General features: G+C 39.2%; 1 protein-coding gene across 8 annotated transcripts in view; it reads right to left on the bottom strand.

Moving 5' to 3' along the window:
- FANCC (FA complementation group C) overlaps window positions 1-27,556 on the bottom strand; it is a 309,507-nt gene that overhangs the window by 172,154 nt on the left and 109,797 nt on the right. For 7 of the 8 annotated variants that reach the window (XM_061163684.1, XM_061163682.1, XM_061163683.1 and 4 more), the window contains 3 exons: window positions 21,743-21,985; window positions 19,061-19,145; window positions 9,277-9,371 (listed from right to left, as the gene is read on the bottom strand). In XM_061163684.1, coding sequence (XP_061019667.1) covers window positions 9,277-9,371; window positions 19,061-19,145; window positions 21,743-21,907 — 345 coding nt within the window. In that variant the 5' untranslated portion in view covers window positions 21,908-21,985. Of the gene's footprint in view, window positions 1-9,276; window positions 9,372-19,060; window positions 19,146-21,742; window positions 21,986-26,165; window positions 26,266-27,556 lie in introns of those variants that run through there. The other variant, XM_061163689.1, reaches the window with a different exon arrangement.

Below are 27,556 nucleotides of genomic sequence, written 5' to 3'. Positions count from 1 at the left end.
ATATCAAGGAAGCAGTTATGAGCCTGGAGCTCAGGAGAGGTCTGACCTAAAGATATAAGCTTAGGGCGACTCAGAGCACTCGTACATGCACACATCTTCCTGAGCCCTTCCCCAGCACAACTCTCTGTCCCTCTTTCATGGCTCTTTTTCTGTGTGATCCTGAAACAGACTCATCTCAAAATAAAACAAAACAGGTATGCTAATCTACATTTTAGGAAAAACAGAATGAACATATTTCAAAATTATTAAAATTTACTTAATTTTAATTCATTTAATAATTTTAAATTTTGTGCATGCTATAAGCTAGAAATACAATAAAGAAAACAGACACAACTCAGTTCTGTGGAATTTAACTCATTCCAATCCCAAAGAAAGGCAATGCCGAAGAATGCTCAAACTACTGCACAATTCACTCATCTCATACGCCAGCAAAGTAATGCTCAAAATTCTCCAAGCCAGGCTTCAACAGTACTTGAACCGTGAACTTCCAGATGTTCAAGCTGAATTTAGAAAAAGCAAAGGAACCAGAGATCAAATTGCCAACATCCGATGGATCATCGAAAAAGGAAGAGAATACCAGAAAAACATCTATTTCTGCTTTATTAACTATGCCAAAGCCTTTGACTGTGTGGATCACAACAAACTGTGGGAAATTCTGAAAGAGATGGGAATACTAGACCACTTGACCTGCCTCCTGAGAAATCTGTATGCAGGTCAGGAAGCAACAGTTAGAACAGACATGGAACAACAAACTGGTTCCAAATAGGAAAAGGAGTACATCAAAGCTGTATATTGTCACCCTGCTTATTTAACTTATATGCAGAGTACATCATGAGAAATGCTGGACTGGATGAAGCACAAGCTGGAATCAAGATTGCTGGGAGAAACATCAATAACGTCAGATATGCAGATGACACCACCCTTTTGGCAGAAACTGAAGGAGAACTAAAGAGCCTCTTGATGAACATGAAACAGGACAGTGAAAAAGTTAGCTTAAAACTCAACATTCAGAAAACTAAGATCATGGCATCTGGTCCCATCACTTCATGGCAAACAGATGGGCAAACAGTGGAAACAGTGAGAGACTATTTTAATGGGCTCCAAAATCACTGCAGATGGTGACTGCAGCCATGAAATTAAAAGATGCTTGCACCTCGGAACAAAAGTTATGACCTACCTAGACAGCATATTAAAAAGCAGAGACATTCCTTTGCCAACAACGGTCCATCTAGTCAAAGCTATGGTTTTTCTAGTGGTCATGTATGGAGGTGAGAGTCGGACTATAAAGAAAGCTGAGCACTGAAGAATTGATGCTTTTGAACTGTGGTGTTGGAGAAGACTCTTGAGAGTCCCTTGGACTGCAAGGAGATCCAACCAGTTCATCCTAAAGGAAATCAGTCCTGAATGTTCATTGGAAGGACTGATGCTGAAGCTGAAACTCCAATACTTTGGCCACTGGATGCAAAGAACTGACTCATTTGAAAAGACCCTGATGCTGGGAAAGATTGAAGGCAGGAGGAGAAGGGGACGACAGAGGATGAGATGGCTGGATGGCATCACTGACTCAATGGACATGGGTTTGGGTAAACTCCGGGAGTTGGTGATGGACGGGGAGGCCTGGTGTGCTTCAGTTCATGGGGTCACAATGAGTCGGACACGACTGAACTGAACTGAAGGTGACCAATGGCTTCCCTGGTGTCTCAGACAATAAAGAATCCACCTGTGATGCAAGAGATCTGGATTGAGAAGCTCCCCTGCAGGAGGGCATGGCAACCCACTCCTGGATTCTTGCCTGGAGAATCCCACAGATAGAGGAGCCTGGTGGGCCACAGTCCATGAGGTCACAAAGAGCTGGACATGAGTGAGTGACTAAGCACAGCACACAAAGTGACAAGTGCTGCTTAGACAGTGCTTCCTTAAATTTTTTTAGTAATAAAAAAATATTTTAAATATTCGATTAAGAAAAAGTGGAAATATTTTTCCATGGCTACATGAAGAAAATTCTGCTTTCTGATGCCCCCAGCAGCTTGGAGGACAGTGAACGACCTTTCTGTCACTGGTCACTACCTGTGTTCTATTGCAGAAAGTATAGACACAGTGCAATCACACATACTATATGAACTGCGGGCCAAGTCTAAATGCTTTTCACACGAGTGAGTGATTTTACCAGGTCAAGGCTGTTTTCATGGGAAAGAAGTCTGGAGAAGCACATATCTTGCTTTCTACATTGCATCTGGCCTATGGAAGAATAAAGGACTATCATCTTCACTGCAAAACTGTCTAACTTCAGTAGGAAAGTTTGTTTGTTTGTTTGTTTGTTTTACTGTAACTCCACTCCATTTTAACAATTTGACTTTTTATTACAGTATTCAGTTTTAAACCTGAACCTTTGAATCTGCAAGTCTTAACAAACAATATTTTTAGAACATTAGTTTATCCTTGTACATCATTTTTCTGAAATGGCCTACATTGCAGTATTTGCAGAAAGTGAAAACCAAGTCCATAAAATATCTAAGTTATGTCACTTTTCCAAAGAACGTTGCAAAGAAGATTTTTAAAAAAGGATTCACCAAATCAAGGTTATACTATATTTGAAAGCTTCAAATGTGAAGGAAACAAGAAGTATACCACTCATAACTGACTTGAAGAAGAGTTTTTGTGGGGATGCACATCAGAGAAAGGGATATTTAACAAAGAAGTTTATACTGGCCAGTCTTTTGCTGTATGGAAAACCATAATATGGGATAAAGGTGTCACTTGCAGGCCAGTCTCTCTTTTGGCAAGGTCTTGTGGTGACACTCATTAGTTTGGTTTAAGCCATTTCAGCCTCCTAGTATGGAAATGCGTATGAGGTGACAAATATGTTATGATCTCACCTCAGAAGTGTGCAAAACAGTGAAAATGTACAGAGGCTGGGAAGGATGCCTTCTTCTGTCCTTCCTCCCTCCCTCTTTCTCTTTCTTTTTCTTCCTTTCTCTTTTAAGGGCTTTACATAGATTATTTCATTTAATTTTCAAAAAAATTAATCAGGTAGAAACTGCTATAATCTCCATTTCTAGGTGAAGTCAGTAAGACTCAAATAAGTAACCTGAAAAAGACAATGAAAAATAATATAGTCTCTTGCCCTCTCAATTCCCTAGATACTATGCTTAGTGGCATGCATAAATATATATGATATAGAGTATATTCTAATTTATTTATAAATAAGAATGCTCAAGGTTTCCTAGCTTGTAAGAAAAATAGTTTATATTCAATGAGAACTACATGATCTATTATGTTTTAACATTTTGGTCCAATTCTCTTCCTAGAGGTTCCGCGGGCCTAGTCTTACCACTCATGCTAAAGTAACCGGCTGAAAATCCGGGCACATGTCCTCTGACTCTAAATCTCTAATGTCTGAAATCATAGTCCATATCAAGATGAAATCAGAGATCATTGTAGTGACTGGGGTTGCTTCATTTGCCTTAGAGTTCCATTTTCACCTTGTTCTTTCTCACAGAGGCCCCACTCCACTGTGTTCAAACGTATTTTTTCTCCAACAGAGTAGTGGAATTTCTCCTCTAGAAGCTTAGGTTTCCATGAGGCTCCTGAATTCAGCAGTATCTGCCCAAGTTAGTGTTTTCCAGGTGCCCTGGAAATGGAGCAGTTCACAGGCTCCTGCTGTTCCCCATCCAAAACCAGAGTTTTCCTGCCTATTACCCTATTTCTACACAGGTGACCAAGTATATTGCTGTTAGCATAACTGATGCTATTTTGGGCCCTTACAGTTTCTCCTGTCCTTTCACTGACCCTACCCAGAACTGTACTGGGCAGTGAATCACTTCTCTGTTGTCAAGGGCATTGTACTTAGGGGATATTGTTTAATCATTAGGACTAAGTGGATTCTACTTCCCAAACAATGATGAAAACCTTTCCCGACACATTGGTGGTCACAAGACTAGTTACCTATTCATAAATCTTCACTTAGGACTGCACATCCTATTTTCTAGCACCCGTCCCCATACCTTAGGTTAGTTGTAACTATAACCTAAGTTATAGGTCCCTATGGCCCCTGAGCAATGCAGAGTGAATCTGTGAATGCTTCTGTATCATTATCCACCCAATCCAGACTCCATCTGTGTGAGTTACCTACCCTATAATAAACTGCTGCATTGCCTTACATGGACCTGCCTGACTCACTTTTCATCTTAAGATGCCTTCTTATTTCAATGGGCACTTTCATCCCTTCCATCTTCCAACAGTAAGACTCCTCCTGGGTCACCCAGCATATGGTACTAGATCCCACAGCAGCACTTTTGTTCACAGACAGTTGTCAAATTATCGACGTCATGGGGAGACTGAACTGAGGGAAGTCTTATGTCACCATGATGTTGACGATGGTCTTTTAAAGGACACCTTCTTCAAATACATCTTTCAAAACAAAAGTTGCACAGTGAGTGGAAAAAACAACTATGTTTACAATAAAGTATGAATTAAAGCAATTTTTGCTCATCCTGGGCTCCAAAATCACTGTGGAAGGTGACTGCAGTCATGAAATTAAAAGACACTTGCTTCTCTGAAGAAGAGCTATGACAAACCTAGACAGTGTGTTAAGAAGCAGAGACATCACTTTGTCAACAAAGGTCCATATAGTCAAAGCCATGGTTTTCCCAGTAGTCAAGTAATATACGTGAGAGTTGGATCATAAAGAAGGCTGAGTGCCAAAGAATTGATGCTTTTGAATTGTGATGTTGGATAAGATTCTTGAGACTCATTTGGACTGCAAGGAGATCAAACCATCAATCCAAAAGGAAATCAACCCTGAATATTCATTGCAAGGACTGATGCTGAAGCGGAAGCTCCAGTACTTTGGCCACCTGATGCAAAGAGCCGACTCAACAGAAAAGACCCAGATGCTGGGAAGACTGAAGGGTGTAACAGAGAATGAGATGGTTGGATGGCGTCACTGACTCAATGGACATAAGTTTGAGCAAACTCCAGGAGACAGTGAAGGACAGGGAAGCCTGGTATGCTGCAGTCCATGGGGTCATAAAGAGTCAGACACGACTAAGGGACTGAACAATAACAATAAAAGTGACTTAAGAAACTAAAAGTATTTTGTTGAATTCATTATTTATTCACTGTATATTTTGAACAAATAAGGTTTTATTCTAGTCTTTTCCCAGAATTTCACCTTGCCTCTCCTGTTTTACTAATCACCCCCAGAAAAACGCTATTTTCTCTTTTAAAATACCATTCAAATGTGGACAATAATTCTTTCCTTAAATTTTGATATCCTAGTTGCACCAGGCTAGCATTTTCAAATCCAAAACAGAACAAAAACAAATAACAGTAGAAATCACCAATAACACAGGCATAATCATGTTCCCCTGGGCTGACCAATACCTAGTACAGCGTGCCGCACCAAACCCACTGTCTGCTTCTTCTGAGCCCCCTGCCTCTCTTAAATCTTGAGGTACCTAACACCATTGTGTCTAAAAGCACTGGTTTCCTAAAAAAGCAGAATGCTCTCTGTAGAAATGCCCTGATGCTGATGTGTTACACTAAAAATAACAAAACACGCAATTTGGGGTTCACTCAAGAATCACTTTTTTCCCCTCTGAGTGCACAACATAATAATCCTGTGTTTCTGTACACTGTGAAATGATCACTGCATTAAGTCTAGTTACCGTCCATCACTATACCTTTTTTTCCTTGTGATAAGGACTTTCACGATTTACTCTATTAGCAACTTTCAAGTATGCAGTACGGTGTCATAACAAACACCCTCTTCCAACAACACTAGAGAGGACTACACATGGACATCGCCAGATGGCCAACACCAAAATCAGATTGATTATATTATTCTTTGCAGCCAAAGATGGAGAAGCTCTATACAGTCAGCAAAAACAAGACCAGGAGCAGACTGTGGCTCGGATCGTGAACTCCTTATTGCCAAATTCAGACTTAAATGGAAGAAAGTGGGGAAAACCACTAAACCATTCAGGTATGACCTAAATCAAATCCCTTATGACTATACAGTGGAAGTGAGAAATAGATTTAAGGGACTAGATCTGACAAACAGAGTGCCTGATGAACTATGGATGGAGGTTCATGACACTGTACAGGAGACAGGGATCAAGAACCCAAGAAAAAGAAATGCAAAAAAGCAAAATGGCTGTCTGAGGAGGCCTTACAAATAGCTGTGAAAAGAAGAGAAGTGAAAAGCAAAGGAGAAAAGGAAAGATATACCCATTTGAATGCAGAGTTCCAAAGAAAAGCAAGGAGAGGTAAGAAAGCTTTCTTCAGCAATCAATGCAAAGAAAAAGAGAAAAACAATAGAATGGGAAAGACTAGAGATCTCTTCAAGAAAATTAGAGATACCAAGGGAACATTTTGTGCAAAGATGGGCTCAATAAAGGACCAAAGTGGTATGGACCTAACAGAAGCAGAAGAGATTAAGAAGAGGTGGCAACAATACACAGAAGAACTATACAGAAAAGATCTTCATGACCCAGATAATCGCGATGGTGTGATCACTCACCTACAGCCAGACATCCTGGAATGTGAAGTCAAGTGGGCCTTAGGAAGCATCACTACAACAAAGTTAGTGGAGGTGATAGAATGCCCTCTGAGCTATTTCAAATCCTAAAAGATGCTGCTGCTGGAGTGCTGTACTCAATATGCCAGCAAATTTGGAAAACCCAGCAGTAGCCACAGGACTGGAAAAGGTCAGTTTTCACTCCAATCCCAAAGAAGGGCAATGCCAAAGAATGTTCCAACTACTGCACAACTGCATTCATTTCACATGCTAGCAAGTTAATGCTCAAAATCCTTCAAACTAGGCCTAGGAGAATATGAATCAAGAAATTCCAGATGTACAGCCTGGATTTAGAAAAGGCAGAGGAACCAGAAATCAAATTACCAACATCTGTTGGATCATAGAAAAAGCAAAGGAATTCCCGAAAAACATCTACTTCTGATTCACTGACTACACTAAAGCCTTTGACTATGTGGATCACAACAAACTGTGATTCACTGAAAAGAAAAAAAAGACTTTTCAATGATGGTACTGGGACAATGAGGTATCTATGTGGAAACAAAGTGAAAATAGACCCCTACCTTAGGTCACACAATGAAACAGTTACAGGTAGGTCACAGACATAAATGGGAAACACAAATAAATATTCTTTTAGAAGATAATGTAGGTTTTCGTGATCCTGAAGTGGGATAAATTTTCTGAAATAAGATACAAATTTACTCATCACAGAGGAAAAAATTAATAAATCTCACAACAGTAAAATTTTAAATGTCATCCTTAAAAAGGTATGACAGGTACTTTAGAGGCCATTCCCTCATAGCTCAGTTGGTAAAGAATCTGCCTGCAAAGCAGAAGACCCTGGTTCAATTCCTGGGTCAGGAAGATCTACTGGAGAAGGGATAGGCTACCCACTCTAGTATTCTTGGGCTTCCCTTGTGGCTCAGCTGGTAAAGAATCCGCCTGCAATGTGGAAGACCTGGGTTCGATCCCTGGGTTGGAAAGATCCCCTGGAGAAGGGAAAGCCTACCCACTCCAGTATTCTGGCTGGAGAATTCCATGAACTACACAGTCCATGGGGTTGCAAAGAGTCAGACACAACTGAGTGACTTTCATCATCATCATCAAAGCCTATGTTGTTGCCTGTGCTTCTGACAGACTGTCTACATGGCTACAAACTGTAAGTCCAAATGACCTCCTCCAACTCAGGATGCTAATCCGCCTGCAAAGCAGAAGGCCCAGTTTCGATCCTTGGGTTGGGAAGATGCCCTGAAGAAGGGAATGGCTATTCACTCCAGTATTTTGCCTGGAGAATTCCATGGACAGAGGAGTCTGGTGGGCTATAGTCCACAGGGTCACAAAGAGTTGAATAATCAGACACAACTGAGAGACTAATACACACAGGAATTAAATGTTTTAATTTTACCTGCTTGTGCTATTCTTAATGAGTATAGGTATTTATTAAATGTATATAAAATTAAATAAGGGAAACCTACAGAATAAACTGCAAGGCTAAAAATTCAAAACTAGGCTAATATAATCACTAGCTAAATGAAGAAAGTTAACCTGATCACTCTAAAAATACTTTATTAGATGGCCTATTCCAGGACTGAATGAGCTAGCCAATAAAAATATATATCCTAAATAATCATTAAGAGAGCAAATATTCAACAAAAGCAATGATTACAAAATTAAAAAACTAAATATGTTATGCTACTTCGATAGCCTGTTTTTTGGATCTTTTCTTCCCTAATTCTACTTATCAGTTCCTTTCTTTAGCTCTTAACATGAACTTTCTTTCCAATTAAAAGGTGCATTTTTTTCCCTTCCCTCACTCAATCCTTTTCACTTCTTATCGTCCTTCCAATTCTTCTTTTAATCTAACAAAAAATACACTGTTTTGTCATCTCTGCCAGCCAGTTTGTATAAAACAAAGGAATGGTAAAAAAAGCAGTGAATGGAATTATATCACCAGTCAGACAAAACCATGTGCGTTAATCTGGGTGCGTGATTTCATAATACTAAGCAGCTAATCTGGACCATATGCATAGTTAAGTGGAGTTTGACATACATGTAAGTCCTTGGGGTTACTGCAGCAGGACAGCAAGAGGTAAGAGAGAACAGCCAAGTTACTGGTGGTGAGGGCAGCTAAGCACAGCCTTACAACATTCTCCTATTTGCGCCCATCATTCAAAAGAAAGCAGAAAGAGTCAGCAGGAATTCAGGAGGCTGTCAGCTACCTGAACTAGCATGGTTGGGTAACTGAATTGATGGTGTTCGCAGCAATAGCCAACAAGTACCAGATGCCAGTCTGAGCACGCTGACCAGAGTACCAACTTCAGGACACAAAATAAAGACTGCTGCTCCCAGAGCAGTTACGAAATTCAGTTTTAGGACAGAATGGATTCTGAGAGAGGCAGAGAAGTATCTGAAGAGGAATTATATAAGTATTTAATGTAGGTTGGTAGGAAGAAACAGTTGCTATAATAGAAGGGAAGAGAGTACATTCTTTCAATTACCTGAGAGTAACTTTCCAAAACCACTCAATATTAGCTTTTGTAGGCATAGGGAAGTTCACCCTGAGGATCTATCTCATATGGAAGTCACAATCAAACAAAAATGAAACCTCTTGAAAAACTTTATAACCAGCAAGATAATGTAACAGTGAAGGATGTGTTTGAAAGTTTCTGGACTATTAACAGCAGCACTTTTAAATAATCAACTGAATTTAAAGCAGTACAGGGCTTTTGTACACTTACCCGTGTCCAGGAATTAAGTTTTGATTCTCTAGAATTCTGTGGATCTTTCTTAATTAGACAACACAAGCACCATACTAGAATTTTGGGGCTTTCATCTGCAGAAATGAAGGTTAAAATAAGTAGACTTGATAAAATAGAAAGAAAAGATAATCAGTATAAAAGCTGTAAACATATTTAAAGGAAACACATTTATTATAAATGTTTTAGAAAAATCACAAACTACGAAGTTCACTGAACAAGCATCCGGGATCATGTGTGAAACTTAACTTTGTGGGGTTTTTTTCCTTCTTGTGGGTTCAGGATTACTTATGCTTAGCCCTTGTGTGGTCAATTCTTTTTCTGTCACAGAAGCAATTTTTAAGGCCAAAAGACAAATATGGAAAGAACTAAGAAAAACAGTCTTTTTTATTTTCAAGACCTGTTCCTTATCTTATTTTCAAACCATTGGTAATTTCAACCTTTTTAAGGCAACATCACTGCTACGAGCGGTAGTCAATATTTCTGATTTAATCTAATTTGCCAAAATACCTCATCTCACATGCTAGTGAAGTAATGCTTAAAATTCTCCAAGCCAGGCTTCAGCAGTACGTGAACTGTGAACTTCAAGATGTTCAAGCTGATTTAGAAAAGGCAGAGGAACCAGAGATCAAATTGCCAACATCCGCTGGATCATCGAAAAAGCAGAGTTCCAGAAAAACATCTATTTCTGCTTTATTGACTATGCCAAAGCCTTTGACTGTGTGGATCACAACAAACTGTGGGAAATTCTGAAAGAGATGGGAATAGCAGACCACCTGACCTGCCTCTTGAGAAATGTGTATGCAGGTCAGGAAGCAACAGTTAGAACTGGACATGGAACAACAGACTGGTTCCAAATAGGAAAAGGAGTACGTCAAGGCTGTATATTGTCACCCTGCTTATTTAACTTATATGCAGAGTACATCATGAGAAACACCAGGCTGGATGAAGCACAAGCTGGAATCAAGACTGCCAGGAGAAATATCAATAACGTCAGATATGCAGATGACACCATCCTTACGGCAGAAAGTGAAGAAGAACTAAACAGCCTCTTGATGAAAGTGAAAGAGGAGAGTGAAAAAGTTGGCTTAAAGCTCAACATTCAGAAAACTAAGATCATGGTATCTGGTCCCATCACTTCATGGCGGATAGATGGGGAAACAATGGAAACAGTGGCTGACTTTATTTTTCTGGGCTCCAAAATTACTGCAGATAGTGATTGCAGCCATGAATTTAAAAGACGCTTACTCGTTGGAAGGAAAGTTATGACCAACCTAGACAGCATATTAAAAAGCAGAGACATTACTTTGCCAACAAAGGTCCGTCTAGTCAAGGCTATGGTTTTTCCAGTGGTCATGTATGGATGTGAGAGTTGGACTATAAAGAAAGCTGAGCACCAAAGAATTGCTGCTTTTGAACTGTGTTGTTGGAGAAGACTCTTGAGAGTCCCTTGGACTGCAAGGAGATCCAACCAGTCCATTCTAAAGGAGATCAGTCCTGGGTGTTCACTGGAAGGACTGATATTGAAGATGAAACTCCAATACTTTGGCCACCTGATGCGAAGAGCTGACTCATTTGAAAAGACCCTGATGCTGGGAAAGATTGAGGGCAGGAGGAGAAGGGTGCGACAGAGGATGAGATGGTTGGATGACATCATCGACTTGATGGACATGGTTTTGGGTGGACTCTGGGAGTTGGTGATGGACAGGGAGGCCTGGTGTGCTGCGGTTCATGGGGTCGCAAAGAGTTGGACACGACTGAGCGACTGAACTGAACTGAACCTTCACTTGTTAGAAATAAATTTAACAAAAAGAATTGTTTTTAAAAACAATCTTTTCAGTACCAGATGGTTTGGACAAAACAGAAGCCTTTCACATGCTCCTCACGAGGCAGGAGGTAGATGGGCTCCTTCTGAGAGTAAAGCAACTGGAGGTTCATTCTTTGTGGATATCAGGACAATTAAGGGAAAAGGCTGGGCCCTGCCCAGTCCACATATTTCTTATTCTCAAAGTCAGGAGACCTCCCCGACCACACACATGAAGAAAAGGCTCCTCAGAGGTCAAAGGAGAGTTATGTTAAAGGATGTTCCCTACCCAGACACCTTTTCAGTAAAATCCATCTTGGCTAAGACATGTATGCATACACGAGAGGATCCTGAGATACGGACCAAATATGGACCGTGAACCAGGTAAATCAAAATGACTGGCTAAAGGAAAAACGGAAGAAATGCCCCATAAACGTAATTCAAAGTGCCACAAGGATGCAACTCAGGGATTCTCCCTGAGTCTGCCTGTGTGTCTATCCACACGACTGTACTTTTTTCCCCCCTCTTAGTAAATACTTTATTTGTTTCACCACTTACTGTCTTTGTGGGAATCCTTTTCTGCCAAGCTGAAGGGCCAGGGCCCTTGTCACTGACCACTGGTCTAGCAGCTAGGAATCTGGGGCTTTCACCACCACAACCCAGCCTCAGTCTCTGGCTGGAAACCCAAGTCCCCCTCCAAGCCTCTGCAAGCTGAGGCCACCTGAGATCACTAATTCTTTACTCTAAAGTGTAAAACTTTACTAAATATGTGATAACAATGTCGACCTTTGAAATCTTCTACGTGGTTAGCACATCTATTTGGTAAGCCATTTTCTCTTTTCTCCTTTGGCAACTAAGTCCATTCAAGCTGGAGATTTTAGAACACAACTGAGAAGCAAAAATGAGGCCTAAAAACTGAAGATGTCAGTATCTGAACTAGAGCCAAGCTACTGTGGACTGTACTACAGGGCCATGGGGCTGAGGCTGAGGAAACCCAGCACCTGTAATCACACCTCTGCAGATCACCTGATGCTCTTTACTTTGTTATCAACTGCAATTTCATAAACAGAGCATTTCTGAGGGCTTCTTAACAAGAAATAAGGAGAACACAAACTATAGTAAGCTACCTCTGCATTTTCTACCACACATCAAAGGACTCTGATATTAATTTTAAATCCATCTGGCCCCTCCCCCAATAAACATCCATAAGCCTATGCTCTTCTAATAACTAACATTTCTAAACAAACTTTATCAGGAGTTATCCTGAGAGATATTCATATTTTTCCTAGTTTTTATGAGCTCAAATACCATCACTGGTTTGCCCGAAAGTTTATTTCAAGAATCATACAATTTAACCTCTGAAGATTCTAGAGTTCTTCAGGTTGAATCAATGCCACTGATTAAAAATCTGTTGTACTGTTTTAAATATCAGAAGAAATTATAACTATCTGCATGTCACAAGTGTGAAAATACATCTATTGATATGCTTATGCAAGCAACATCCCATGTTAAAGAGAATGCAACCCAATGGGAAGCAGTTCCAAAAAAATCAGACTTCACCAACAAAAAGAAAAAAGAGGAAGAATGAAAATGTTAGTGATAAAGCGTAAAATCTAAAAAATCCAAAAAATGAGATTTTTCCCGAGGTGTTAAGTGATTCTGCATGTTTATTTCAACAAGCGTATTATTTTTTACTTTTCTCTCAAAAAGAAAAAGAAGAGCCAGAGTAACTTTCACCCTGCCTTAAGGAGGTGCCTTTCTTTGACCAGAATCAATGCACTGAAATGTACTATCAATGAGCTTACTTTGCTTTAGGGACTTAAAAATGAAAGCCACCACTTGTTACTCATGAATGCCACCAGCACTGTCTACAGGGGATGGCATCTGTCCGGTTCCTCCCTGGAGGCTCAGACACCAGGGCTGGGGCACGGGGGATAGAAAACTGCCTGGGATTCATCATGTGGGCAGTCATCAGTGCAAATCTGCATTTTTAGAAATTAGTGCAGGGGAAAGGAATATACTAACGTATATTTGCCACCCAATTATTTTATTTTTTTATATCTTGAACTGAAAGCCTAAATGAAAGCTAAATTAATTCTATAGTTTAAAAGTGATAGCAGCATATTTTTAGACAATAAATATTTATTGTTTTCAGTTGCCACGTTTGAAGGCAAACTGTCAAGTGGTAATAAAAAGCATGAGAGAGGCTACAGCTATGATATTAATATGTGATTCATGAGGGCAGAGTTAGAACCTACCAGCCAGAACTCCAAGGTGAAGGCAGTAATTTTACACAGAGAACACCACTGAATAAAAGGCATTTGCTCCCTTTCTATTATCTATTTTTTCTCTTCTCTTTGTGTCTTTTAATTTTCAAATCCCTCCTCCTTCTTTATTATCCTTATTTCTGATCTTATTCTCACTTACCATTAAGGGAAACTTACTTCTTTCCTTGATGGAAATTGTTTATTTTTTTATTGTATTTCAAAGGTAATTTTGATATTATGAAATCATAAAAAAAGATACTTTCCTGGAAGAAAGCACCCAGCTAGTCAAACAATAGTGGCAACATAGCCAAGATCTGATTACTCATGGAGTTCTCTGCCTGTCAGTTTCCTCCAGGAGCTTGACACCAAACGGGTACTTCAAACAGGAAACTGAAATCTAACGGGCAATTCAAGAAATTGAAATTTAATGGGCAATTCAAAAGGTAACATAAGCATTTAAACAGAGATGGAGAATTTGTTTCTGGTTGTCAGAGGGGCCAAAGTAATGGATATTAGGTGCTAAGGAGAGATCACAGACAGATACAAGTTTAAGGCCATAGGGATAAGTCAGTACAGCTTCTCACTTTCACACATAAAGAATCTGAGATCCAGTGAGCTGGGTGGCTTGCCTTAGAAAATCCCATCTCATCTACTGTCCTTCAAGAGTCAGCCCCCACAAAACCTTCCCTGTGAAACTCTCCTTCTCCTCAGCAACTCATTCAAAGCTCCACAGCACCAACCATCATCCTGAGTCTGGCTGACATACTTAGGTCTCTTTTTTTCCCCTAACTAGAAGCTCCTTGGGTGCAGAAATTGTGAGCCATGTTTTCCTAAGGCTTGCTGTTTTTTAAAAGAATAGTGAATATATACATTCACATGAGGCTGGCTGGTGGTAAAGCCGAGACTGGAACATTTCAACCACAGTGGTATGATCCGTGGGGACAGATCATTACAAAAATGCAGGCTTTAGAGGAGTAGGATCTTGAATTTTATTAGTTCTGTATTCTGAGAAAAGTGACATATCTATACTAATACATAAATACCTTTCCTGCAAACCTATCATGAGTTCAATCAGACCCACAATGCAACCCATAGAGAACAGTGCTCAATACCAAGAGAGAAATGCTGCTCATTTTACTTCAATTCAACAATCCAAACTTTTTAACATATTAGCATTTCTGAATTAAGGATATGCCCTATATCCACTGTCACTGTTGTTCAGTTGCTAAGTCGTGTCCAAATCTTTGCACACCCATGGACAGCAGCTAGCCAGGCTCTGCCGTCCTTCACTATCTCCTAGAGCTTCCTCAAATCCATGTTCATTGAGTCAGGATACTATCTAACTATCTCATCCTCTGTCGTCCCCTTCTCCTCCTGCCCTCAATCTTTCCCAGCATCAAGGTCTTTTTCCAGAGTCAGCTTTTTGCATCAGGTGGCCAAAGTATTAGAGCTTCAGTTTCAGCATCAGACCTTCCAATGAATATTCAGGGTTGACTTCCTTTTGACTGGTTTGATCTCTTTGCAGTCCAAGGGACTCTGAAGAGTCTTCTCCAGCACAACAGTTCAAAAGCATCAACTCTTTGGTGCTCAGCCTTCTTTATGGTCCAACTCTCACATTCACACATGATTACTAGAAAAACCACAGCTTTGACGATATGGGCCTTTGTCGGGCCTCTGCTTTATACTACGCAGTCAAGGTTTGTCAGAGCTTTCCTTCTAAGGTCTTTTAATTTAAAACCGTCTGCAGTGATTTTGGAGCCCAAGAAAATAGTCTGTCAATGTTTCAATTTTTTCCCCTTCTATTTGTCATGAAGCGGTGGGACCAGATGCCATGATCTTAGTTTTCTAAGTTTTAAACCAACTTTTTCATTCTCCTTTTCACCTTCATTAAGAGGCTTTTAGTTCCTCACCACTAGGTACACTTAAAGGACATATTATTTCCTTTTGCTAAAAAGTGGTTATTCAATCCATGAAGTATCTAACTATGAATTATGCCTTTAAATGGAGGAAATTCAAGAGTTTCTTTTCCTTTCTCCTGCCACCATTGACCTAGCTCAATGAGTTTCAAACTTTTGGTCATGATCCATTGATGGATTGTAAAATCAGTTTGGGGTCATGAAAACCATTAAAATGGTATAGTGAATATGAATTGCAGGTGATAAAAGTAAGCATATTTTCATGAAATGTGTGTGTGTATGTGTGTAACTGTATCGACACACATATACACATGTACAGAAAATGTATTTCTGGTCAAAAGTTTTTAGGAAACACTAGCTGAGGTGAAATATATAAATTTAGGACAGGCATGGCCCTGGTAGGCAAATACAGTGATGCCTTTGCCATTTTAGATCAAATTTGAAAAAGCTAAGAGTCAACTCAAGGGAGGAAGAGTCAGTCAACCCAAGGGAGAAGGGAAGCAAGAAGTGCCTAAGTGAAGAGGAAAAACAACAGATGAAGACGGTGGTTAAGTGAATGAGTGTGAGTATATATAGTGTACCAACACATGTATGTTCATGGAAGTAAATGCAAATGCTGTCCCTTCCCCATCAAGTTCAATTTTCTTATAATTACTTATAACAGGTGAGGACAGAGATATTATATAATTCTCTAAAACATGAAAGGGGAATATTCATTTTATTTTTGATTCTATTATCATTATGGGGGCTTCCCAGGTAGCTCAGTGGTAAAATCCACCTGCCAATTCAAAAGACGTACCAGTTCTGTTCAGTTCAGTCGCTCAGTCATGTCCGACTCTTTGTGACCCCAAGGACTGCAGCACGCCAGACTTCCCTGTCCATCACCAACTCCCAGAGCTTGCTCAAACTCATGTCCATTGAGTCAGTGATGCCATCCAGCCATCTCATCCTCTCTCGTCCCCTTCTCCTTCTGCCTTCAATCTTTCCCAGCATCAGGGTCTTTTCAAATGAGTCAGTTCTTCACATCAGGTGGCCAAAGTATTGGAGTTTCAGTTTCAGCATCAGTCCTTCCAATGAATATTCAGGACAGATTTCCTTCAGGATGGACTGGTTAAATCTGTTGGCAGTCCAAGGGATTCTCAAGAGTCATCTCCAACAGCACAGTTCAAAAGCATCAATTCTTCGGCGCTCAGTTTTCTTTACAGTCCAACTCTCACATCTATACGTGAGTGACTACTGGAAAAACCATAGCTTTGACTAGATGGACCTTTGTTGGCAAAGTAATGTCTCTGCTTTTTAATATGCTATGTAGGTTGGTCATAGCTTTTCTTCCAAGGAGCAAGTAAGTGTCTTTTAATTTCATGGCTGCAGTCACAATCTGCAGTGATTTTGGAGCCCAACAAAGTAAAGTAGGGCACTATTTCCATTGTTTCCTCATCTATTTGCCATGAAGTGATGGGACCAGATGCCATGATTTTAGTTTTTTGAGTGTTGAGTTTTAAGCCAGTTTTTTCACTCTCTTCTTTCACTTTCATCAAGAGGCTCTTTAGTTCTTCTTTGCTTTCTGCCATAAGTGTGGTATCATCTGTGTACCTGAGGTTATTGATACTTCTGGAAATCTTGATTCCAGCTTGTGCTTCATACAGCCTGGCATTTTGCATGATGTACTCTGCATATAAGTTAAATAAGCAAGGTTACAATATACAACCTTAACATACTCCTTTCCCAATTTGGAACCAGTCTGTTGTTCCATGTCTGGTTCTAACTGTTGCTTCTTGACTGGCATACAGATTTCTCAAAAGACAGGTAAGGCGGTCTGGCAATCCCATCTCTTGAAGAATTTTCCAGTTTGTTGTGGTCCACACAGTCAAAGGCTTTGGCATAGTCAATAAAGCAGAAGTAGATGTTTTTCTGGAACTCTCTTGCTTTTTCGATGATCCAGTGGATGTTGGCAATTTGATCTCTGATTCCTCTGCTTTTTCTAAATCCAGCTTGAACATCTGGAAGTTCAAGGTTCATGTACTGTTGAAGCCTGGCTTGGAGAATTTTGAGCATTCTCAAAATTACTAGCATGTGAGATGAATGCAATTGTGCAGTAGTTTGAGCATTCTTTGGCATTGCCTTTCTTTGGGACTGGAATGAAAACTGACCTTTTCCAGTCCTGTGACCACTGTTGAGTTTTCCAAATTTGCTGGCATATTGAGTGCAGCACTTTCACAGCATCATCTTTTAGGATTTGAAACAGCTCAACTGGAATTCCATCACCTCCACTAGCTTTGTTCGTCATGATGCTTCCTAAGGCCCACTTGACTTCACATTCCATGATATCTGGTTCTAGGTGAGTGATCACACCATCGTGGTTATCTGGGTCATGAAGATCTTTTTGTATAGTTCTTCTGTATATTCTTGCCACCTCTTCTTAATCTCTTCTGCTTCTCTTAGGTCCATACCTTTTCTGTCCTTTATTGTGCCCATCTTTGCAGGAAATGTTCCCTTGGTATCTCTAATTTTCTTGAAGAGATCTCTAGTCTTTCCCATTCTATTGTTTGCCTCTATTTCTTTGCACTGATCACTGAGGAAAGCTTTCTTATCTCTCCTTGCTATTCTTTGGAACTCTGCATTCAGATGGGTATATCTTACCCATAGATGTAGGAGACGTGGGTTCAATCCCTGGGTTGGGAAGATCCTCCAGAGGAGGAAATGGCAACACACTTCAGTATTTTCAGTGGGAAAATTCCATGTACAGGGGAGTCTGGCAGGCTATAGTCCATGGGGTCAGAACCTAACTGGGGTCGGACACAACTGACCATACATAATCGTTATATTATGCAATTAGTTTCTTACTTTAAAAAACATGAAAAGTAAAGATTCTATTAGCTAACAACATAGTCAAATCAAGACATTAAATTTCTACGTACACTTTCAGATACGCCTACTCCACCCTATGCAAAGCTCTGCGACAATCAAGAGAATGAAAACCACATTTCCTGCGACATTCAGTCTTCCAGGACATTAGACAGGCAAGCCAATAATTATAAAGCAGTATAGTAAGGGTTATAATTAAGGGAGATGCTGGCAACTATGGACACACTAAGGAAGGTTCCTAACTGAGTCCTAGCAAAGCTATTTCAAAGAAGGTTTGAGGATTTGAGATGAGAACAAAGTTCCAGGCAAAAAGAACTGCATGTCACAGACCCAGACATCAAACACTGTTACTAATTTAACCTAGCTACAATGCACATGATATTGATATTAAACAGGAAATGTGACTAGACAGGTAGGTAAGAGGTCAGTGAAGGGACAACTTTCTCAAAGTGTCTCCAAATTCCTCCTAACCTTGGATAAAACAAAAATGTGTTCCCTAAATAATGGCAGAGTCAAGGCAGGATTCAGACACTAAAGAATTTTATGCATGAAAACAGCACATGAGTTAATATGAAATTGTGAAACAAAGAAATTATTTTACTATAATCATTTTATACTGAATTAAAAAATGAGGCTGCAACAATCATCTGGGAGCATCTACCCTCTAATTCAAGACTTTCTACTCTCCTACACATCTGTGTGTGTGTGTATCCATACACATGTACACAAACATATATGGACAACAATAAAGGATGCCTTCATTGTAAAAGAACAAGGAATACATTTGATAAGTTGTTTCATGAAAAATAAGAGAAAGGCTTATCATTTAAAGTTCTGAATGCTGTTAAACAATGCAAAGATTAAAATTATCATTAAAAGATTGAATTTTGAGAGGACATGCTTTGGATTCTTACCGTAAGCTAAGATAAAAGGACTCCAGCAAGATTTTGCCAACAGCTGGCAAATTGTGGGGAATCTTTCAATGACTGTATTTGAATCCTATAAAAGAAAATTATATTTGGTCAGTAGAAGGACACTACACAACTCAGAAAATACTGAACTGTCATTACAGGTTGAGAGAGCTTGACTGCTTCTTATTTCATGTGTATTTTACAAAAATAGGTGAAAAACAGATTAGAGAAGATTTTTAAGTAAATAATTCTAATAAAGTTTAACAAGCAATCACCATACTTTATCCTTAAACCAGCTCACTAAAACTAGGAATTACAGCAAGTTTAGGAAAATCAATTTTGTTGCAGAATTAACTTTATTTTGGGCTTCCCTGAAAGCTATGTTGGTAAAGAATCCACCTGCAATGCAGGAGACGCCAATTCGATTCCTGGGTTGGGAAGATCCGCTGGAGAAGGGATAGGCTTCAGTATTCTTGGTCTTCCCTTGTGGCTCAGCTGATAAAGAATCTGCCTGCAATGTGGGGGACCTGGGTTTGATCCCTGGGTTGGGAAGACCCCCTGGAGAAGGGAACAGCTCATGAAATGAAAAGATGCTTACTCCTTGGAAGAAAAGTTATGACCAACCTAGACAGCATATTAAAAAGCAGAGACATTACTTTGCCAACATTACTAGACATTACTTTGTCTAGTCAAGGCTATGGTTTTTCCAGTGTATGGAAAAACATACATGTTTTACATCATGTATGGATGTAAGAGTTGGACTGTGAAGAAAGCTGAGCGTCAAAAAATTGATGCTTTTGAACTGTGGTGTTGGAGAAGACTATTGAGAGTCCCTTGGACTGCAAGGAGATCCAACCAGTCCATCCTAAAGGAGATCAGTCTCCCAAGTGTTCACTGGAAGGACTGATGTTAAAGCTGAAACTCCAATGCTTTGGATACCTGATGCGAAGAGCTGACTCATGAAAAGACCCTGATGCTGGGAAATATGGAAGGCAGGAGGAGAAGGGGACGACAGAGGATGAGATGGTTGGATGGCATCACCGACTCAATGGACATGAGTGTGGGTAAACTCCAGGAGTTGGTGACAGACAGGGAAGCCTGGCGGGCTGTGGTCCATGGGGTCGCAAAGAAATCGGACACAACTGAGCAACTGAACCGAACTGAACTGAACCCATTCCAGTATTCTGGCCTGGAGAATTTACCTTTAAATTTATATACTTTATCCTTAAACCAGCTCACTAAAACTAAGAATTATAGCAAGTTTAGGTAAAATCAATTTTGTTGCAGAATTAACTTTATTTTACTCATATTTAAGTCAAGAAAGGCCACTTGATTCAAAAATAACAAAGACTGCTTAATAGTGAAAAAATTATAGGTGACTAATATCTATATAACACCATATCTTCATCCTGGTTTTTTAAATTCTAACATAACATAATTCTAACATAACTTCCTGAGTCAGCTCTATCTCAAGTAAGGGTTAGAAGGACGAGAGCTCTGGGACTTGTAAAAAGAAATAAGAGAAAAAGAAAAAAGAAATAAGAGCAGCCAAAACATACAGATATATATCTCTGTTTATTACTATTGTGATTACTATATGCTAAATGACACCATACTTGTCTACAACAACCTAAAACCTAACACACAAAAAAATATCAACCAAACAGAAAACAGCCTAAGGTTCAAACATACACATGGCCCTTTTCCCACTTCTTTACTTTTCAAGAAAGTTCAAAAATGAAATAAGACCAAACTGGGATAATGTACACATAAGCTGAAATGATAAGCATTTCCTACTGCTGAAACAATAAATTCCTCACATATGTCTTAGCATCAGTGTCAGCCTTGGACTTTCCCAAATCACTTTAAGGTCAAGTTACAAAAGTCTTCTTAAAAAAGTTAGCATTAGTTGTTCATACACACTGCAACTTTTCTTCTACTTTCTAGAGACATGAGAACTCACATCATCACTATGAATTATTTTTCAAATTTCCTACTTGCTCCTTTAAGGAAAGAAAATTTTAACACAGGAATACCTACATTAAATGATAATTAAATGATAATTTTGCTTCTCATTTTGAAATTAGAAAATAAGTATAATGTTTTCATAATATGAAAATGCACTAATTCACAAAAATACCTATTGCAATAAAACTACAAAATTTTATGTCAAAACAAAAACATCAAATTTTGGACACAATAACTTACATAATAATAGTGAAGACACTCATAGTCTTAATAGTCACAAGAAAAGTCCACTTAAAATATCTGGAAGAAGAGATCTTAAATTTTACCATCTCTTAGTTGAGCCCATTTTAGAATAGAGTTGAGAAAAGAGTAAGCATTTCGTCAAACTCTTCAATATTTAAGAGATACAAAGGCCTTTAAAAGAACCCCAATTATGACCTGACAACAAGTGTCAAAGTGTCAAAACAACTTGATCGGTCAGGAGATCTCATGTGACAATATAACTCATCAAGAAAGAAAAGGCTGAAGTCATAATAAATCAGACACTAGCAAACCACTTCCTGTATCCATTACTTACAGGTAATTTGTCTGTCTAATCCTTCAATATGTTAGGTCAAGACCACAAGTCCCTGACTGCATTCAGGCTTAGTGAAATCTGGTGAAGAGTTCCTGATGTCACAAAATAACATTATTACTTTACTTTGGTCCACTACTCACCATCTCTTTCAAGGTTTCATACATCTGCCTCAGGAACTCCTGGAACTGTGGCAGGTGAAGGCAGATGTCTCGCTGGGTTTCCAAAGTGGAGGCCTGAGTCCAGACAGAAAGCTTCTGCATCCAAAACTGATAATCAGAAGGAAGGCCTGCTGAGTCTTCAGCCATCTCAGAAAAAGGGACAAAATATTGTGCCTTCACAGTGGTTGGCTACACACTGAAGAAAACAGTGAACATACGTCAACTCTGTAAGAAAGAGGGGGAAATAAAACACTTAAGAAAGAATCTTCTATCAGGGTCTTCACAATCACTGATGAGTTTTTACAGTGGATTACAAGGAGGATTACAAGGGGCCAAAATAGCATGCCTTCCGTGAAGTCATCTTTGAGTTATTTTAAAATGTGTCACCCAGCTGTATCTCCAATTTTTACCATCTGAACTTTTTATCATGAGTAATATCATTACACTAAAAGTCATCATACCTCCATAGGCACATTGCTAATTATGTACAAAAAGCACAGCTGATAATACTTTATATCTTCTTTTTAAGATTGAGCTATTTTTAAATGTTCTGAATATGAAGTTCATTTGAGCATTTTAATGTAATGGGAAATCAAAAACATCCACGGAAGTTTCATAATAGTCTGTCTAAGAAATGTTTTTGAAGTTCTTATGTTTTATATGCATTTCTGGCTTCTCATTTAGGTGTAAAAAAAAAATCTCTGGGCATTACTGTCTAATGAATTTTCTTCCTGGCTTCTCAATTCTTTGAAAAAAGTGAAATAATTCATTCCACATGCACGGATTTGAACAATCTGCTTAATTTATTTACAGACTGCTGTATATGCTTGATCTCCATTCACAAGAAGAAATCATATTTTGGTAAAGTAAGATAAACTCTAATTATTGGGAAGGTATGGACAGGGAGGCCTGGTGTGCTGCGATTCATGGGGTCGCAAAGAGTCGGACATGACTGAGCGACTGAACTGAACTGATATATGTCCTAAGTGACAGAAAATAAAAACTCATAAACCTGACTACACATCTGAAGAACATGTTAAAAAGAATGGTAGAGTTACACACACAGACCGCATGTGCCTCAGGCAGAGTCGGGTCAATAAGCTCCAGGTGCCTCCCCACCATCCCAGCTCCTCGCCATCCACACCCCTGGGAAGCATACGGGGGAGAGAATGGAAGGCTGCCTCCAGCAGGTGCAGGCTTTTACAGACGCCTGCTTTCCTGGGGCAGGGCTGATAGTCAGCTATCTAATTTCAAAAGACTACTCTGCAAGGGGTGAGTGAGTTTAAATCTTCAAAAGCAATCATTAACAGATAAAATGCTCCCAATTAAATGCTAAAAACATCAACAAAGGAGGTTTTCATTACTGAACAAGAAAGTAAGAAAAAAGTAAGAAGGTGGTACAATTTGGCTACAGTGCAAAAGAAAAAAATCTAGACCAGGAAGATGAAAATTTTAAAACAGTACTAAAAATTTAGTTTTGAAAAGTACCATAAAGTTTTTTTTTTAAAGTTTAATAATAGAGAGAATATATGCATACTATCAAGTGGGACCTAATAGTCAAAAATCCAGACATCTGATTATTCTCTCCTTTTATCTTCATCTAAGCCATCACCAATACCTGTTCATTCTAGTCCTAAAATAAATATTCATGCTTTCATTCGACCTCATTCATTTCTTTCCATTTCCATTGCTGCCATCCCACCCCATTCCTGTCTGTTTCTTCCCTAGAGTCTTCTATCTGGTCCCACCTGTTCCTCTCCAATTCATTTTCTACACTGTCGACAAAAACAACTTTCCCAAATGCAAATCAGACCCACTCCTGCTTAAAATCTCTTCAATACTTTCCTTGGAAAGAAATCTCAACTTGCAGAAATTATCCCAGCTCCTTACCAGTCTCTAATAAGACCTTGATAAGCAGAGCTCCAGCACACCCGCCCACCTCCTATGTTGCCTCTGCCCAGCTGACCAGAGTCCAGTCAAGGCCTGGCATCTATTTACCAACATATGAAACCCTGCTTCCAGGTTTTTCTGCTGATTCCTCCACAGCTCTTGGCAAATCAGTTAATTACTCTGGGCATTTATTTGTTCACTCACTTACTGTCTCCTCTACTGGTAAATACATTCTCTGCCATCCTTGAATTTAGCCCTTGCATGGCCAATAATAAGTGTTGAATGAGGGAATATTTTTCGATGTATAGTTCTAAGCTAAGTGTTATAACAAAATGCTTTTTCCAGATAGAGCAATTTTCAAAAGGTAACTCCCCCCAAAAAGAAAATTTGAAGGTATTTTTAATATTATTTATGTAAAACTTAATTATTAATATCCCATTTTATAACTACAGTAATAATAGCTTAAATATACAATTACTATACTTTTGGTAATACATTAAATACTTTTTGCAAACTAGCTAACTTAATCCTCACAACAACCCTGTGAAATGGGTACTACTATCTTCATTTTACGGAGGCGCAGGGAGATTATGTAATTGCCCAAAGAAAGATTATGTAAAAGCCAAAGGAAGTAACTGTTAGTAAATAACAAAGCTATGGTTGTAGAACTTGAATTTAAGGAGTTCAGCTCTAAAGTCTATGCCCTTAAACAAAGAAATAAACTGAAGAAACAAATCGATGAATTTCTGACATGTTTCACATGGCTGTAGATGTGAGTCAGTTTAGATATTTGAGGATATCAAACTGAAAAACTTTTTGATAGAAGAGACAAGAAAATATTTAACAAAATTACAAACAACCTTCAGTTAGCAATGGGAATGGATCTGATTTAACTGGAAAAAGCTTTAGAGATCATGCAGTGTAGTGGTCTGGATGCCCTGTTTCACCGCCTGTCTGGGGAGGGGCGGCAGTGGGAGCAGCATGAGGGCAGTGATTGTGAAATGGGTGGTGCTCCGGCTGCGATGGTAACAGTAAGGGTGCTCCTGACATTTCGTATCCCAGAGTCAAGGACACTGAACACACTGCATGCACTGCAACAGCAGGTCAAAAAGGAAAATGGTCTTCCCCCAAAGGCCAGTGACGCCCCAGTTGAGAAATGCTGACCTAATTTGAACATTCTGGAAAGGACATCTGTCGGTTTTGTCCGTTTACTGTTCCTCCTCCATTTTCAGTTATAACATCTTACTCTTCCTTTAGGAAAGTCTCTCTCTTACATTCCCCAAGTCTTGGCAGATCCTTTAACCATTTTATGGTACCTATGCCATCAAGTCAAGGAGTGAGAGGATGATTCAAATTTAACAAAGTAGACTCTCTGCTGGGAATCTGAATCTTCAGTAGATTGTGATAAGGGTGGAATTAAGTCATCCAAAGAGTCTCTTGATCTAGATCTCTATGCGTGTCCTTAACAAACTATGAATTTTCAGCCTTCTCTTTGATTCTGCCAGTTACCCAGGAGCCTTCCAATAATAATAGTTTTGGTTAAATTAACCACTGTTGGTTTCTGTGATTTTTAACACAAGAACACAAACTGCTATCTCTGATGTTATACAATATCTGATACAAACTGATACCAGATAGTGGGCTGCAGACAACACACCTTTGCAGAAAGGAGAGGAATTTAGAACTGCTACTAGGCCAAGCCAGGTAAAATGGCAGTGAAACTCCTGTTCATATTATGGAATTGGAAACCAGAAGTCCATGCAAGAAGGTAATACAGATCAATGAGGCATCACCTTCACACAAGGGCCCTGAATCATTAAGATATTCTAGTAGGAATGGCTAAGTGAAACCACTGGACTATCAAAACAGACAAACATCTGATGATTTGCAGAGAACCCCACTTCCCAGATGAGGGGTCAATGGATCTTAGTCAGTGATATTAGGTTGTCATAAACATAATCAAGTGGTTACTCCAACTCAAGGTGCACTTTTAGATGTGAGTCCTGACTAGGGCAAATTAATACCCTTGGCACCTAGAATTCAGTTATGAAGCTGATATCTCCATTTCTCCATGGGGATAAACTGAGGATATAAGAAAGCAGTTGCCTGCCTCAGAGCTATCAACTCCAGATACAGCACATTTCACTGGTCTACCAGGCTGACAGAACCTGGAAAGTACAAAGATGCAGGTGCTTTGTCTGTATTCCATATGGTGGGATACAAATTCCATGAACATACAGGGTCTGCCACTTCAGAAGTTTCTTATAACCCAAAGATCTGGGTCAGATGAGAATGTGTCCTTTAAAATGAGGATACACAAGAATCTAGTACCAGAGGCTGCCTCCATTGTGGAGACTGAGGTAGTTGGATGGTAAGTGCAAGAAAGGACATCTCCTTTTCTGTAATTTTACTGTACACTTTTTTGCACTTTTTCAATTTAATGCCATATGTACTAGTTACTGACTCAAAATAATAAGCAAACAAAAATAAGCTGAATGATAACTGCTGTACCTACCTTACACCCACTAGGAGGCAAAATGCTTGGCTGATACCTCTGGGATTCTGAAGGTAACATGTACCACATGGGTTTCAGACCACTCATTGGCTTATCCATTTGCCGGAAAAAGAGAAAATATGGGTTGGAACCAGAGCAACAATCACTGCACACCTTATCTGTCCATACTGAAGTGCTCTGCCACTCAGCTATGACCCAGCTCTGGTCAGCTATGACACCCTATGCTCTTGAAAGCCACTGTGGAAGATGTGGATTATGGAAAAAGCTTATAGCAGCCCTCAGTGACTGGACTGATCTCCAAGCCACAAAGCTGGGTGTACCCAGCAGCACTCTATCATCATGTGCAAATTACGCCTGCTTGGTCAAAATGCATGAATGAGGTTTCTGGAGGCTATCTGTATACATCTTGCTTGCTATGTCATATAACTTTTAAAAATCCCCTTCTCTTTAATTTCCCCTTCTACTACTGCATATATAAAGTATATTATTAGTGGGTAGCTTTGCTAAAAATCTATAATTTACGGAAAATAACAAAGATGGGAAGAGGAACTGACATTATCCAGAACTCCTGGACTTGAAGCTAAATGCATTAACCAGGCATTACTTTGAATTATCTCCCTTTTTGGAAGGAAGAAAAAGCTAAATTATGTTAGCGGAAAGTGTTTTAAAAATTCCGTGTATGGAAAGCAATAGGTTTGAATGTCCTGAGTAACCAATATGAGACAGTGGATATATGTTGTTTTTGCCCCCCAACACCCTATCCTGTTCTTTTAATGTATAGTCAGCCATCCTTATCCGCAGGTTCTGCATCCATATGGATAGAAAAAAATTTTAATTTCAGAAGTTTCCAAAAAACAAAACTTGAATTTACCATGCACCCACTACTATATACATAACTTTTATCTTATATGTACAACTATTTATATAGCATTGACATTGTATTGTAAAGTAATCTAGAAATGATTTAAAGTATATGGAAGAATATGTACAGGTTATATGCAAGTATTATGCCACTTTATATAAAGGAATTGAGCATTTGTGGATTTTGGTATCTGTGAGGGTCCTGGAATAAAGCCCTTGCAGATATAGAGGGACAACTACATGTGCAGCTCACTTTCGCTCTGAAGAACTGCCCTTCTCTTCTGCATAGTTTTAATGAGACTAAGGTTTGCCTCCTCAGAACTGGTAGAGTTACATGGGTCTAACAGATACAACTAACAACTAGGAAATACACTATACAGATAAAACAAGTTTATGCACTTTTTATCTGACATAAACCATATACTTTCACCCAATAAGGAGAGTAATTTATAATGATCTCACTTAAAACACAAATTATGGGGCACAAGTGAAATTCTGTTTATGATGTTTATTTCTTCTTTTTTTTTTGT

The sequence above is a fragment of the Dama dama genome, chromosome 16 (genome assembly GCF_033118175.1).
Source record: "Dama dama isolate Ldn47 chromosome 16, ASM3311817v1, whole genome shotgun sequence".
Lineage (NCBI taxonomy): Eukaryota > Metazoa > Chordata > Mammalia > Artiodactyla > Cervidae > Dama > Dama dama.
This window is presented reverse-complemented; position numbering and strand designations above follow the sequence as displayed.